Below are 17,025 nucleotides of genomic sequence, written 5' to 3'. Positions count from 1 at the left end.
ATCTACGGTAAAAGGTATGGAAAGGGTACCAAGGTAAGCAGTAATACCGGAGGCAATTTTTGACACAAGGCCGTTGGCACTGGCAAAACGTTTTAGCTGTAAAATGAGATGGGAACCGCACGATACTACCTCTTTTTAAACTAGAGCAGTTTGATGAGTGTTGCAAACATGGCAGAAGTAGGCATTGGTGTCTGACAACTCCTCGCACGTAGGGTGCAGAGAAAGCTGGATGCATGGTGCTACAACTGTTTCGGAACAAAATCCCCTTGCTCCTACTTCAACAGCAAAGAAATGCACAGACCAATTGTTTAATCTCATGACAGAACAAAGTGACGAGTATTTATCAACCTTAACTCCATGCCAAGTCTCCATGTTCTCTTTGCATAGGCAAGTTAATTCAAGGATAATTACAGTTTTGGTCATGGCAGAAGTTAAAAGTATGTCTGGACGAAGTTGAGTTACAGCAAGATATGGTGGTACTATTAAGGTCGAATCTAAGTCTGACAATAATCTCAATCAGCGGCCAGGTGAAGGATTCCCTGAATTTTTGAACGCTTTTTTGGTAGGAAGACGTGTACCAGCTGGAACAAAGCATATTTTATGACATCTAGATGGTTTTGTAATAATCATAATTATGTAATAATCATAATCGAATAAGAACTTCTGAATGGCTGTCACTAACACACGTAGAACAGTATCGTGGCGGTACGTAAATCTACCTTGTGAAAGGGCTAATTTACAAGCGCCTAAAATGTGGGACACGTTACAAGAGGGTTTTTTACATAGGGTGCAACTTTTGTCATTTTGAATTCCCCACTTGACAAGATTTGTAGGAGAAGGAAGCGTGTCATAGGTTGCGCCGATTCAAAACGAAAATAAACTTTGCGGCAGAGACAGTAGGCTCTTCCAAGAAAGATCGTATTTAATAAACGAGCACCATTTAGTCCAGTTACCTTGGACATGAAGCTGAACGGCTTGAGCATAATAGATGTCTTCCTCATTGTCCTGCACAACATCTGATACAAGTTTGCGGTAAGAATGGGTACCAATTGCTGGGACACTCCTATGGCTTACCAGTCCCAAGCCTGCTCTACCAAACTGGTGGAAACCAAGTATTTTCTTGAACTCGAGTTGACTCTCTGCTGATTTTACTGTTTGATCTACCTTCCAGTGTCCAGCCTTTAAGTCTGGGGGAGAGTCTGAGACTAGAGGATCAGCCAAATCTCGGAGATGAAGCGGAATACAAACTTATGTTAGAAATAGAGTGATGGAGTCTCAGCCACTTTCTTATGAAGAAAGAAAACTTTTGTTATAGTGAAACAATACGAGATATCGGAACTTCGTAAATTAAAAAAGGTCATCGTATTCGGGGAATTAGAAGATGATGCAAAAACCACACTTTGTGAATGCCTCTATGGGAAGACTTATCTATGAGTTTGACTTGCTCTACAGCGTTAACAATAACCTGTTGGACAACAGCTGAATCTGACAATGTTGAATTTATCGTCCGGCCAAGAAACTTAACTGGGTTTGCGTAAATAGATGGGATTGGTTCTTGCAGGACACAAAAAGGAGACTGATCTAAAACTTTTCCATTAGCTATAACAATGCTTCGTGATTTTGAAGGTCTAAAGCCCATTCCAGCCCAATGAAGGGCTGTTACACAACGATCCAACAAGTTTTGAGTTTGAGGGACACTTGAAGACATTAAAAATATGTCATCCATAAAGGCTTTAACCGGAGGATGGTCTGAATCGCCAAGCGGAACACAACTTTTTAACTCTTCTTAGGCGCACACATACTCAATGATTACATTTATAGCTGCCAAAAATAGTATGATTGATAATCTATGCAGAAAGAAAGCAAGTTTGGTGCCACGGTAAGAATGGATTTCCAGGACAGGTCATTTCGGATGTAATTCTCCCATCTGGTCCACTGCCCTTGTACTTCCAACTGCAGGTTATCAAGAGTAGGATACAAGGAGAAACCGCAAATTTTACTTTCATTTGTATTTCTATATTTCTTGACACAATAGTTTCACATCAAAAAAGCTACAGCCAGAGTCACAACTTCTGGTGCACAAGAGGGCTTTATGTAATTCTTTTTTATATTATATATTTTGGACATAGACATTTTTTCTATTTGTGTTCGTTCTGTAACCAGTCTGTTTATGTTATTAGCTCTGTCTTGTGTCGTATCGTTTGTGATAGAAGGATTGTTTTTTCTCTTTAAGATTTTCTCAGAGAATAGTTATAGGTCCAAGTTGGACAGTACTCATGCTTGTAATAAACAAGAAAGTGTATTTAACACCTTCTTCTGGGAGCCTAATCCCAATTTTATTTACATCCACCGTCCATGTAGACAAGATACTTAAGTACCGCTTGCTGTATTTTAAACATTTCCCAGGCTAAACAAATCCCAGGCTAAACAAATCCCAGGCTATCAGTTTGGTTATAGCAATCGTGATCAACGAAAAGGTGGCGGCGTTGGTTTCTACATTAAAACGTCGATCAAGTTTAAGGAGAGGAAAGACATTAATGAACTTGACAAAACAATAGAGCATCAGTGGATTGAAATTTCTGGTAAATGCAAAAGATCTAATATCCTTCTTGGTACGGTATATCAGCCAAGTAGTAAACCTGCCGATAAACTATCATGGCTAGAAAAATTTGATAACTTGTTGTCTCAGATTGTTGCAATGAATGAAGGTTCAATTATTATTACAGGTGACTTCAATATAAATTTAAATAAATCGACAGTCGAAAGCCGTCTTTATCTGGACATTCTTGAAACGTATAATATGTCACAACAAGTTTCTAAGTCAACAAGAAAGGATGTTGCTATGATTGATCACATCATTTCTGACCAGTCTTTAAAAACCATTTATGAGGATATTGTTTACTGTGGTGAAATTAGTGACCATGACGCACCATTTTGCATCTTTAAGAGTAAACCTGCCAAATACAATCCGAGGTACAAGTTTGTCCGTGATGAAAGAATTATTGAAGACTTCAGCCGAGTTCCGTTAAGCATCGTTTATACCATGGAAGACATGTCCGACAAACTAAATGTGTTAAACACTTTGATCATAGAATGCATAAATACACACGCACCTCTTAAACGGGTTAAACTTACTAGGCCACCAGCACCTTGGATGAAGGAACTTAAAATAACTGAGCTTCAACGTGAACGGAACCGTCTAAGGAAGGAAGTACGTGGGACTACTAACAACATACAATGGAATCTGCTAAGAGCTATTCGTAACAAGCTTAAAAAGCAGATAAGCTTAACTAAATCAATTTTTTTGAGAAAACTTAAAAATAAAAGCACAAAAGATGTGTGGAAAGTCATTAACAAAATCCTCCACCCAAATCCGAAAAATGTCAATGTAAATCCTGATGCCGTTAACGAATTCTTCAATAGTACTGCTACAAGAACAACCGGAATAAACAAACACCTTCCAGGGACAACAACTTCTCAGATGAACAGTTTTACTGATAAACCTAACTCTTTTCAATTAACACATGCTACTTTCCAAGATGTTATAAATGCAATTAGATCCTCACGACTTGACTGTTCAACGGGATTTGATAATATTCCCGCAAGGTATATAAAATATGTTGCTGACTATATCGCCTCGCCGTTAACGCATATTATTAACTGCTGTATTGATAATCCCACCTTTCCAGAGCAATGGAAAATTAGTCGTATTTGTCCGATCCCTAAAGTAACAAATCCTTCTAATCTAGCTGACTACCGTCCAATAAGTGTCCTACCAGTTCTGTCCAAAGTATTCGAGAGGATTATATTGATGCAAATCACGAACTTCATCGAAAAAAGCTCAGTCTACTGTTCAACACAATCTGGATAGAGAAAAGGACACTCTACGACTACCATTTTGTTAAAACTAAAAGATGATATTTTACATGCCATGAAGAACGGTGAAATCACGCTTTCTATATTTGCAGACTTTTCTAAAGCATTTGACACTGTTGACTATCCTACCTTGATGGGTCATCTTCACCAATTAGGTTTCTCGAAACATTTTATTAGACTAATTGATGATTATCTCAGTAACAGATACCAGTTTGTGCAGGTTGACGATAAAGTATCGCAGAAATTGTTGGTGAAATTTGGAGTACCTCAAGGTAGCATACTCGGTCCTGTTCTTTTTAATCTTTATGTTACTTTGCTAAGCAACAATGGACCAAGTACTTATCTTCAATATGCCGACGATACAACACTACAACGGCGTGTTAAAGTAGACAAGATAAAAGATGGCATATTATCAATGCAACACGAAATGGAACGTATTTATGATTGGTCCTCACGCTTCAATTTACGTCTTAATGTCAGTAAAACAAAACTTATGCTGTTTTCAACGAGTCAAATGTCGCGAAAGCATAATTTATTTGATTATAATGTCACCTTGGTAAATGATGATAAATCTATTGGTCGTGTTAATGCATTTAAAATACTTGGAGTGCATTTTAGCAAACATTTGACATGGAATTTACATGTGAACGCAATTATTAAAAGTGGTTATGCTTTTTTACGATCTTTACAGGAATTTAAACGTGCAGCCGATTTTAATCTTCGAAAATCACTAGCACAGAGCTTAATCTTGACAAAGATATATTACTGTAATACCATCTTCAGTAATTTACCAAAATATCTTTCGAAACGATTACAAAAGCTGCAAAGATCTTCAGCAAGTTTCGTTTGCCGTCGTCGTTGCAGTGATCATGACGTGCTAACATTACAATGGCTTCCAGTGGAAGAAAGAATATCTCTTTCTTTTGTAAAACTTGCACACAAAGCTCTGTTCAACAAAGAAAGTTGGCCAAGTTACCTGAAACTATCTTTTTTCCCTGTAACCGAACGATCGTTACGAACGAATACTATAAGAACAAATTTAATTGAGACAAACAATATTGAGGGTACTTTTGCCCACACTGCTGCCCTCCACTTCAACGACCTTCCATTTCAACTTCGGCAAATGGAAAACTATAACAAATTTACAAACTTAGCGAAAAAATATTTTTTTGATAGGGCAACAGCCAGACTTTTAAGTTGTTCTGATTTTTAATTTATTTATCTGTTTTATCTTAGCCTTTTCTTGATACAGATTTGTCAGTATTGATGATGAGGTGACAAAACAGCTAGCTGTAATGATATTTCTTGTCTAATGACAGCTGGTTCTACTATAGTTAGAGGTTGCAACCCTCTAGAGATTTTTCAAATATTTTTTTTTCTCACTCAATTGACTATGTTAACTTTTACTATTCCTAATTTTTAGTTTAATTATCGGTCGTGCTTTACCTACCAAGCCTCCTTTAGCTTTGATCAATTATAATGGTTCATTTATCCTAATGCCGTTCAATGCGTTTTCACAGTTCAAGACTTTGTATGATTATTTGACTGCTTCGTCTATACTCTTTTTGCGGAGAAAGAGCCATTGCTCGAACGGAGCTATTTTCCTCGTTCCCATAAATATATTAGAGCGTGACAAATTTCCGCGGTTCCCCCAGTACGTGAAATTTTGATGAAAACGTAGGCGTTTTTGACCCACTTACCCCACTTTTTTTATGGTCATTTCTTTAAAAGGTTCCGTGAAAATCTGGCTAATCGAGACAGCTTTATTTTATGCTGTTTCCAGTAGACATTGGTCTCCAACGAGTACGACGAATCCGGTTCTGTTTCTTACGCCCGATAGACATTTAATAGAAAAATACCGAGTTCTGACTCGTCAGATTGGATCACGTGGTTAAATTTTGTATCCGGGCTTTGGGTACTTAAAGTTCCCGCTTAAGTTATTTTATAAACCCTCTTGAAATTTGAAATTTCAGATGCGAGTTTTCATGAAAGTTTCTTGACCACAAGCCTTGGATTATTGGATAAGTTATTATTTGATAATTACTTTGGATAGTTTTTGAAACTTCTGTGTTTTGTTTATTTTTTTGTTTGTCTGCTTTTGGATAGCTTCTCTTGCCGACTGGTTGGGGAGGCCACAAGTTGGATAAACTTTATATAGTTTATTTTTAAAGTTATTTTTTGGTTTATTTTGTTTGCCTGCTTGGATAACTTCATTTCCCGAAGTTAGTTGCATAGCTCGCTGAGTTAATTTAGATTATTTTTGAAACTTGTGTTCTGTGCAATTTCTGTGCTTGATTGGTTAACTCGTTTTGCCTAAAGTTAGCTAGCTACCTACAAATCATGATATCGGTTCAAGCATATCGATCCACCATTGGTGCTTTTTATACCGCAGCTGCTAGTCACTGCCATAACAATACAGTAACAAATCATAATCACCACAAGTATTCAAATTATAAAATGGTTTTTGACACTACTGGCCAAGACTATTTTTGCTTTTTAAGAACTTTCATTTTAATGAGTTTTGTGTGCCTGCTAATCTGTAATATTAACCTTGCATCGATAAAATTACTGCTGTTGTTATCTGGTGACGTTGAAATTAATCCCGGGCCTGTTACCAATAATGATATTGACTTCCAGATTGCATGTCAGGAATCATATGCCACGTATCTTTTCAACAACTCAAATTCTGCCAATCAAATAGTTGCACATGCTAGAAGTATTGGTCTGTCCAATGTCACATATCGGGAAGTGACAGCAGGTGATGGTAATTGTTTCTATAGAGCAGTGATACAACAACTTCATAGACCTGAAATTAGACAATGTATCCCCCATGAACTACATTTTGACGATCACCTTCAACTTCGAACAGCTGTTGTTAATTTTGTACGGAAAAATAATGATAAGCCAGTTTTTGTGGAATGTAGAACTGTTGAAATGATTAGCCCTGAACAATGGGAACATTTTTTACAAGCTCAGTCAAGACCAACCGTGGATGTTGAAGAGATTTTTATTCGGGCAATAATGTTAGGAATCAACATTTTAATAACCTAGGATACTACCACCGCTGAGCATCCCTACACTGTTATAGCTTCAACTTACGAAGAAACTCATGAACTTTCTGCTGATCAACAGGCAGTACAAATACTAAATAAAGGCTCCTTTATTTTGCTTGGAAGGGTTAACAATAATCACTACCAGTCATTAATATTTGATAACAATGTGAACACTTGCACTAGTAATTCTGCAAGTATGACTAGTATATTAACTTGTAGTCCACCTAAAAAAGCTACTCGGTTTTTATCGGAAAATATATTTCAACCTAAAAATACAAATTATCAAAGAACTAATTTAGGAGAAAACCGTTTTGAACAAAGCCAGGATTTTCTAGTGGAAAATTTAATGAATTCTATCATGTCAGCCGATAAATCAAAGTTTAAACTGCAAAAAAATAAATTCTCAGCTAAAGAGTATGCTTTAAAGCAAAAATGTATTGATTTGAATATTCAATATGAGAAACCAAAACTCAACGAAACAACTACTGAAACCAGAAAAAGACGTAACCGAATAAATGGCAGACTAAAACGTTTACAAAAAATAACAGTTCCACAACCAGTTTCTAAGAGCAGTAAGGGAAATATCTTGCCAACAAATTTGCCAACCTCAAAAACAAAAAATGCACAATCAATATCAGTAAATTTACCTATTAATCAACCAATATCCTCTACCGTTACTATCAATGAAGCAATCAGTAAGGAAAATATGTTGCCAACAAATTTGCCAACCTCAAAAACAAAAAATGCACAATCAATATCAGTAAATTTACCTATTAATCAACCAATACCCTCTACCGTTACTATCAATGAACCAATCAGCCAGCAAGAAATATTTCAAACAGAACTTTCTACCATTCATCCAAATCCTGCTGTTGTTGCAGCTGTACAAAAGTTTGAGGAGGGTGAGATGTTACATAGTTTAGCCTCTTGTAAAACTTGTCTTGAAATCCGACCAGTATTTCATGCTACCTCACCCATTAATCAAACTGCCAGAAATGAAACAAAACTAATTTCTGTCAAACATTGGAAAATTTCAAGTGATGGAAGATGTTCCAGATGCCATACTGAAAGTATTCGTAATTTAAAACAAAATGTGATGACAGCTGCCAGATATTCGGGTATATTTAGTGTTGACAATGACGCTTTGGGTCCAATACAAGATAATATTCGCCATAACGATATGCATTTTTCACTTGTACCGCAATATCTTCAAAACTTAACAATATTGGAAGAAGCACTGATTCGTCGCATCACCGTTATTATGAATGTACACCTCTTGCGTTATGGTATGGTTGCATCTAAAGGTCATTGTATTAGTTTTCCACAAAGAATGCAAATTGCTACTGAATTACCGTCATTGCCAGCAGATGTAGGGATAATTGTTATAAAGAAAAAGGGAAGCCGGATTTCAGTTCAACAATACACTGTACAAAGAAATAAAGTTGACAAAGCTTTGCGTGGTTTGTGTTTTGGTTTTCCTGAAGGTGGAGTTGAACAGCCAGATATTCTAAACACGCATCTATATAATGGCCCTGACCACATTAATCGTAAATTAAAAGGACATTACTTTCAGTATTTACCTAACGAGTTTTTTAAGGATGTCTCTATCAAAAAAGATCGTATTCTAAATTTACCTGAAAAACGCTCAGAATTACCTGATTTACCTGTTGTCGAGTTACCGCATATTATACCTGAAGGAGACAAGGGTCCCGTGGAAAATCAATTTCAACAAGACCTGATGATGATGAAAGTATCACTCGGTCAGGTTTAGTATGCCCCATTGAACCTAAAGATGCTGACAAAGAGTTACGAACAATATTACAAAAGATTTTAGGATCGGAAGAAGCAGTCAATCGAGCTCTACAACAAGGCACAGTTGCTAGTGCAAATTTGGAATATACCCGAGAAAGGCCAATTCGTGAATTAAAAACTCCAGGCTTTTTTACAATGGCATACCCTGCAGTTTTTATTAATGGTCATTGTGACTTTACTGTTCCGAGGTTAAAAAAAATCAAATTTGAGGACTACATTGAACATATATACCACTGCGCAGATAACCGTGTAACCAAACATCCGTACTTAAAATTTTTCATATTGAACATGCGATTGCGGATCCAAGCATTGCAACAGGGTAGCTTTGTTGTTTCTCAGCAATTAAATGATGCTCACATCTCACAATTGCAGAACTGAGAGAAAATTTGCAAAACAATGATGATTCTATTCCACGGAAAATCATCAGTATTGGTAAAAACTTGGTAAATACTGACCCTTACTAGAGAGAACGAAAAAAGAAGGTAGATGCCATGTTTTTTCGACGCAAGGAGTTCGGTGATCTGCCAGCCTTTTTTGATACCAATAGTTGTGCAGAATTTCATTGGAAGCTCTTACACGAACTGCTGATAAAGTATCATGCATTAATAAATGTTTATGTTCGATTTTCATACAGGCTGTTTTCATAGAAGTAGTACTATTTATTTTAATCTGCTCTACGTTTAGTTCTATTTTACATCAATATGGCAAGCATTCATGTATGTATCTAGTTTCTGTCACTATCACATTTCAGTTCAAATACTCTCACGAACGTCATAATTTCAAAGTCTTCCTTTGTTAATTAATTTGTATTTTTTTTATTTAGAACAAAAAAATAATTCGCCGAACAGGTTTTTTTTATTTAGAACAAAAAATAATTTGCCGAACAGGCAACACAAAGAAAACCCAAGAGGACATAACCTCTTTAAAAAATGAACTGGTAAGTGGGCTTAATCTGAAATAAAAATACTACTTCTAAAAATAATACCTACTATTTTGTTGCAAATATATACATTCGTTTTCTCATTTTGATGTAGGGTTTTGTAAGAAGCACCCTTGTAAGGTTTACAGAGGAGTCAACCTCGTTAAAAAGTCAATTGGTGAGTTTTTACTTAGTACTTACATTTTTATTTGCAAACACAACAAATAGTGTACTGGTTTACTTTTCATGTCTTTTTGTGTGTACTCGCTATTTATATGGGACAGCAACTTTCATAGCGTTTTTCCATTATTTAGTTACCCTTTCGGTATTTAGTAGGAATGTCCAATAAGGCAGTTTCAATTTTTTTATAGAATGAGGAAATTAGAAGGAGAGAAGAGGAGTCAACCTCTTTAAAAAATCAGTTAGTAAGTTTAAATCAGTTCACCTTAAGTATCAGCAGCACAATTTTCACCTGTGGCGTGCTTCCGGGGGAAAACTAAGCTCAGAGTTCACTTGTGTCATGTGTTTTCCTGAGTATTTTTATCAATGTTGTGAGGCGTAGTTTACTTCTTTTGAAAATGATTTTTTTTCCTAATTAATAAACCGGGGGAGAAACCTCGAACTTCGGGGTCTTTGTCTCTTTTTATAACGCCGTCTCTTTTATCAAAAAAGCCCTGGGATGGAGGTTGGGGGATATAGGCTCAGTAAAGTCCTGGGGACGAGGTTGGTATACCTGTTTGCCTTTACGCTTTGCTTTGTTTGTATTACTTTTTGCAGAGCATAGTTACCAGTTGCCGTCCTTAATAATGACTTTGGATCATTTCTGTACCTTGACTTTAGAGTTATGAAAGACCAATATTGTTAATTAAATTTATTGGTGCCAAGTTGACTTTTAATCTCAAATTTATCAAACAATGATAGTTTTTTTGACGCTATGACACCTGGATATTTTCTAATACTCCCGGAATATGATACAAGCTTAGAGAATACGTAATCTTTGAGTTGTAAATGGACGAATTTCTATTAAGGCACTTGCCCGTTCCTTGCCGTATCCCTTGCCTTTACCTACCCTTCCCATGCCTTTTCTGGTGGCTGCCATGCCCATGCCTACAATGCCCTGCCTACCTCTGCCTTGCTGATTACTCTTCCTGTTTCCTTGCCTGCCTATGCCGAGCCTTTTCCTTGCCGTGCTCAATGCCTTTGCCTTGCTTGTGCCTCCCATGCCTTGCCTACCCCTGCCTTACTGATTCCTCTTCCTGTTTCCTTGTCTGCCTTTGCTGTGCCCTTTGACGTGCCCTGTTTCCTTGCTTGCCTTTGCCGTGCCCTGTCCTTGCCGTGCTTCATGCCTTTGCCTTGGCAACCTCTCCGCAACACTTTCTATACTGGTTGCTCATGTTCATTTTGTTTTTATAACTGATTGAATTTATATTTACGTTTGCACATACATTTAGTATTTACACGTTTCTGCATTAAGAACCATTGTAATTTATGGATGCTTGAAATATATGTCGATTAATAATAATAATAATAATAATAATAATAATAATAATAATAATAATAATAATAATAATAATAATAATAATAATAATAATAATAATAATAATAATAATAATAATAACATTTAAATAGTTACCCATCCACTCATTAGCGTATAAACGACGGTGAAAAATTTATAATCAATACGTGAGTGACCCCTTAATTGTTATTGTTTTATGAAAAAGTATTTAGGAAGTTCTAAGTGAACAGAAAAACAGTTTGTGATAGTAAGTGTAAAAATTTTTGCGGAGAGAAGCGGAGGGCGCGTCAGCGCCCGGAGCGTAGCGGAGCCCATTTCCTCATTAAATAAGCCAAATATAAGGGACGGAGGAGAGTGTATAGGATTTCCGCACGTATACATCAAAATTTTCAATTTTCGTCAACTTTTTTGACTGGGTTGCCCAGTAGCTTACTGTGGTCATTTTCCCCGTAAATTTATGATTCAGCGAGACAAAATCTAAGGTACGGCGATGGAGTGCTTTTGTTATTTTTAAAGATGGGCTAGTGGGGATTTCCAGTTGAGATTAAGTTAGCTTTAGCCATGTGATATATGGTCACTTTGACTAATATCATGTGACTTTTTCTCGGATAACATAGCGCCTCAAACTCAAACTTCCGTTAATCTAAGCTAGCTATATCGCAGCCGACGGAGGAAGGGCTTGTTCATGAAAACGAAGAAAGGGTATGTTTAGCTCGCTAGTATATCAATATTTTTTACATGTAATGAACCCATTCTTATTCTCACTCACACCTAAAGCTAGCTAGCTTAAAACTGCAGATTTAGATAGAATAATAATAGAACTTAGATAGCATTTAGCTACCTAGCTACTGTAAGAGTTATCTAGCATAAAAACCAACAAACAATGCCATATAGCTAGCATAAAACTAGCTACAAAGCTTGCATAAAATTAACTACTTAGCTGGGATAGAACTACCCATGTAGCTAGCAATAAATTGCTATTTTTGCTGGCATAAAATCAGCAACATAGCTAGCATAGAAAAATTCTTTGAGAAAGATTTTCTGCCTATCCTCTAGCTAGCTATTATACATATATACTACACAGTGAGTGAGATAATTCTACTCTGTAGGAATGTCCCATCATACAGCTTGTTCTAGCTACAATCGTCCACAAAATGGCCAAACATAGCCAGCTAGATATTTTGCAGATAGTACGTTCTGTTCTCACTCGTGATCAATGTTTATATACAGCTATGTCACGTGTAATTGTTTACGTTGCTTAGCCACAAAAGGGCAGTTCTTAACATTAAGGTGGAATAGACAGCTATATTTTCGTGGACGATTGTAGCTAGCAATATATATTGTACACACGTCAGGAAATAAACTTTTCCCATAAAATATTGCAGTTTTTTTTTTGCTTTAAGAGGGTAAAAACAGGTTATAAACTGTATTTTTATTTTTAAATGTTACAAAATTTTCCACAAAGTAAAATTGTTTTAGGTGCGTAGGATAAAAACAGCTTGTTAACTGTCTGTTTGTTTGAACCGAAGTTAGGATAGTTTTTTGGAAATGGGTATTATGCCGAAACGTATGTGCGAAACAGTATACCTGTGCAAATCACTCAGCCCAGTGTTAACAGCAACCTGTTACCTGTGTTTCTATTTAACAGAAGTTGCGCTAATTTTATGTTTGAAATGGTATTAAACCTATATGGATGTGCAACATTGTTTACCTATACTAAGCGCTCACCCTGAATTGTAATTCACTTTTAAGTTTTGAGAAATTCGCTAAGATGGGCACAACATATAAACTGTATTTTTGAAGACAAGTTATTATTTGAAAAATATATTACACCTGAAACATCTTACTGTTGTGTGTGGTTCACATAATTTATGATATACTGCATACTTGTACTAAAGCGCTCCACATGAATGTGTAGCACAGTTTACAAAACGTATAAATCGCTCTACACCAGACGTTTAACGACGGGTGTTACAGTTACTTGCGACTAAACCAGACATTTCAACGCCAGGTACCCCTGTCTAGTTAGTAAAAAGGCTATGTGAGCATATATAAGATGCACATGTAAAGTTTTTCATATATATATATATATATTCATGCCCTGTTGGTCTAATGGCTATGACACTCATGCAAATGAGAGATCCAGGTTCAAATCCTGGACAGGGCTAGGAAAAATATAATTATCTTGCAACAAGCAGGTATTCATAAGTATATGATACTAGCTATATTGAGTATAATAGGTAATCTTTTGAGTCGTAGAGGGGGAATTGCGTACATTTATCACTTTCATTTATAGAGCCCAAAATGCTTTCTTTTTATAATAGATCTATCACTTTATGGTAAAAAGTTTTGTGGTGATAAACCTGCTAGGCACAAGAAACCAAAAAAGGCGTTTTTTACTAAACTTTTTTGCCTTTATCGTGGACTTCTCTGATTATTTCTAATTCTTGACTTTTTAATGTTGCTGTCATTACCATGTTTATTTACATTTGAGCAGTTTCTAATTCGTCAGATTATAAAAAAAAAGTAATGTCATTGGCCCGGGAAATATTGCGTCTGAAACTGGGAATTTGATAATACAGAAGTGCTCTGGTAAATTTTCCAAAAACAAACATTTTTTATTTGATTGGACAGAATGGATCACGTGAATCTTTCCAAACACAAACATTTTTTGCTTTGATTGGACAAACTGGAACACGTGGTTTAGGCGATCGAAATATACTCTTTTGGCGCAACTTTTTTTCAAACCCTCTGGAAATTTTCTGCAGCGCGTTGTTTGTTTGCTGGAACGAAATTGATACTTCCTGGATTATTGGATAAGTATTATTTGATAATTTTGTCTGTGTCTTGTGTTAGAAAACAACCAAACATTTAGCTAGGTATAAATTGCAGCTAGGTGCATCTTTATATCTGATTTTTTTGCCCCCGCTGTGTCCCTGCATTTTGGCGTAAGCTAGATAGCTAGCAATTGTAGCTTACTGTTTGTATCTCTTTTTTTGTCCCCTGCTCTGTCCTGTATTTTGATGCAAGGACTATAAATACATTGCCACAGTCAGCAAGGAAGTAGATTTACTTTTGTTTAATCTGATTTAGGTGCTAACTGCAGCTCTAGGTAGCGGTAGCAACCGTAGCATCGTAGAAATCGTGTCTCATTGTAGTCAATTGTAGCATTGTAGAACAATCAGACAAACTAATCATGATATCTGTCCAAGCATATCGTGCCACCATTGGTTCTTTTTAAAATGTAGCTGCTAGCCACTCCAAAAATATGACAAATGAAACAATAAATTTTCACAGCTATTCAGGAATGGTTTTTGATGACAAGGTGGATAATAACAACGACTTCAATCATTTTTTGAAACTTTTTATTTCAATAATTTTCATGTGTTGTCTGAGCTGTAATATCAATCTTGCATCTTTGAAATTACTGTTATTGTTATCTGGTGACATTGAAAGCAATCCTGGACCCTATAATAACAATGATATTGACTTTCAAATATCACTACAGGAATCTTATGCCACCTATCTTCTAAATCAGTCGAATTCTGCTGATCGTATAGTCGCTTATGCTAGAAGTATTGGTCTGTCAAATATAACATATCAAGAAGTGACAATAGGGGATGGCAACTGCTTTTATAGAGCAGTAGTACAGCAACTTAGTCGCCCTGAGATCAGACAAATTGTCCCCCCTGACCTACACTTTCAAAATCACCTCCAACTACGAGCAGCTGTGGTCAAGTTTGTTCGCGAAAATAGTAATGTAGGAATTTTTCAAATTAACAGAGACTTTTTATCCATAAGCTCTGAAGAGTGGGAACGGGACTTACAAATTCAGTCAAGGTCTACTGTTGATGTTGTAGAAATTTTTATACGAGCTGCTTCAATAATGCTGGGTGTCAACATTTTGATAACATCTGATACCAGTACTGCAATACACCCATATACCCTTATTAGTCCTACTCATGATGAAACACATGATATTCCTGGTGAACAACAAGTGGCACATCTATTGACTGATGGTACCACTGCGGGTGCTTTTATTTTGCTTGGTAAGGTTAATGAAAATCACTACCAATCGTTGGTCTTTGATGACAAAGTGAGCAATCCTTCCGTTACATCACCCACATCACTCAGTCCATCTAAAAAATATCCTCGTTTGTCATCACAAAATCCTAAAAATATAACCAATCAAAAACCTGTTGAAATGGAAATTACTACTTTGAATCAAAATCCAGACTTCCTAGTAGAAAAAATAATGAAATCTTATATGTCTGCTACTATAATACCAAAAAGAGTCAAGTCTAAATGCAAGTCTAAACGCAAGCCAAATTATAATAAAGAAGCTGCTTTGAAGCTAAAGTGTCTGCAGTTGAATATTAAATATGAAGAACCTAAAGTTAATGAAACAAATATCGAAACAATAAACAGACACAGGCGAATAAGTTATAGCTGCAAAAAAACCGTTTCTAAAACAGCCATGGATAAGCAGAAAAATGCCAATTTGAAAAAACCACCTGCCTGCAAACGTACATGCGCCCCGCCACCTAATACACTTCCAATTATTACACACAACCAGGTGAATATTTTACCAACCACACAGTCCATACCATCCACACAGTCAGTGCCTACAATTGTCACAGACAACCAGACCACTGAACAAGATCAAATTTATGGAAATGAAACCTCCACCATTCATCAAAATCCTGATGTTGTGGCAGCTGTAATACAGTTTGAGGAAGGTGAGAAGTTACATAGCTTGGCAACCTGTAAAACTTGTCGTGAAACCCGGCCAGTATTTCATGCTACTCTCCCTATCAGTCCTACTGCAGAAAATGAAACAAAACCAATTACGGTAAAGCCTTGGAAAATTTTCAGCGATAAAAGGTGTGACAGGTGTCATCGGGAGAGCCTTAGTCGTTTTAAAAAGAATGTAACAACTCCTGCTAGATTTTCCGGTATACTGTCAGTTGATGATGATGATTTGGGCCCATTACACGATAACATCCGCCATAACGATATGCATTTTTTACCGGTACCACCATAACTGCAAAATTTGACCATACTGGAAGTAGCATTGATTCGTCGTATCACTGTTATCATGAATATACACCTCCTGCGATATGGCATGCTTGCATCAAAAGGACATTGTATCAGTTTTCTTCAGAGAATGCAAATTGCTAAAGAATTGCCATCGTTACCATCTCAGGTTGGAATAGTGGTTATTAAAAAAAAAGGAACTCGAAATTCAGTAAAGTTGAAAATGCATCTGTTGTTGAAATGCCACATATTATACCAGAGGAAGACAAGGGTCCTGCTGAAAATCAATTTCTGGAAAACTTACCTCAAGATGATGAAAGTATAACCCGTTCTGGTTTAGTTTGTCCACTTGAATCTAAAGATGCTGACAAAGAGTTGCGAACAATACTGCAGAAGCTCTTGGGCTCTGAGGATGCAGTTAATCAAGCTCTTGAACATGGCACAATTACGAATGCAAATTTGGAATATACACGAGAGCAGCCTATTCGAGAATTAAAAACTCCTGGGTTTTTTACTATGGCATACCCAACTGTTTTTATTAATGGAAATTGTGACTTAACGGTTCCAAGGTTGAGTAAAATTAACTTTGAAGAATACATCGAACATATATATTATTGTTCTGATAATCGTGTAGCGCGTCATCCATACTTAAAATTTTTCTTATTGAATATGCACTTACGAATGCAAGCACTACAGCAGAGTAGCTTTCTTGTTTCCCAACAATTAAATGATGCACATCTCACAATTGCTGAACTGAGAGATAATTTACAAAATGACGATGATTCAGTTCCACGAAAAATTATTAGTATTGG

The 17,025-nt window shown here is 36.4% G+C and overlaps 1 protein-coding gene across 1 annotated transcript; it reads left to right on the top strand.

Moving 5' to 3' along the window:
- Positions 1-1,805: 1,805 nt before the first annotated feature.
- On the top strand, positions 1,806-3,871 carry LOC130614818 (uncharacterized). Its single transcript, XM_057436309.1, has 2 exons — positions 1,806-1,879; positions 2,407-3,871. The coding sequence occupies exons 1-2, from the start codon at positions 1,806-1,808 to the stop codon at positions 3,869-3,871; spliced, it is 1,539 nt and encodes a 512-aa protein (XP_057292292.1).
- Positions 3,872-17,025: the final 13,154 nt, after the last annotated feature.

The sequence above is a fragment of the Hydractinia symbiolongicarpus genome, chromosome 1 (assembly GCF_029227915.1).
Source record: "Hydractinia symbiolongicarpus strain clone_291-10 chromosome 1, HSymV2.1, whole genome shotgun sequence".
NCBI lineage: Eukaryota > Metazoa > Cnidaria > Hydrozoa > Anthoathecata > Hydractiniidae > Hydractinia > Hydractinia symbiolongicarpus.
This window is presented reverse-complemented; position numbering and strand designations above follow the sequence as displayed.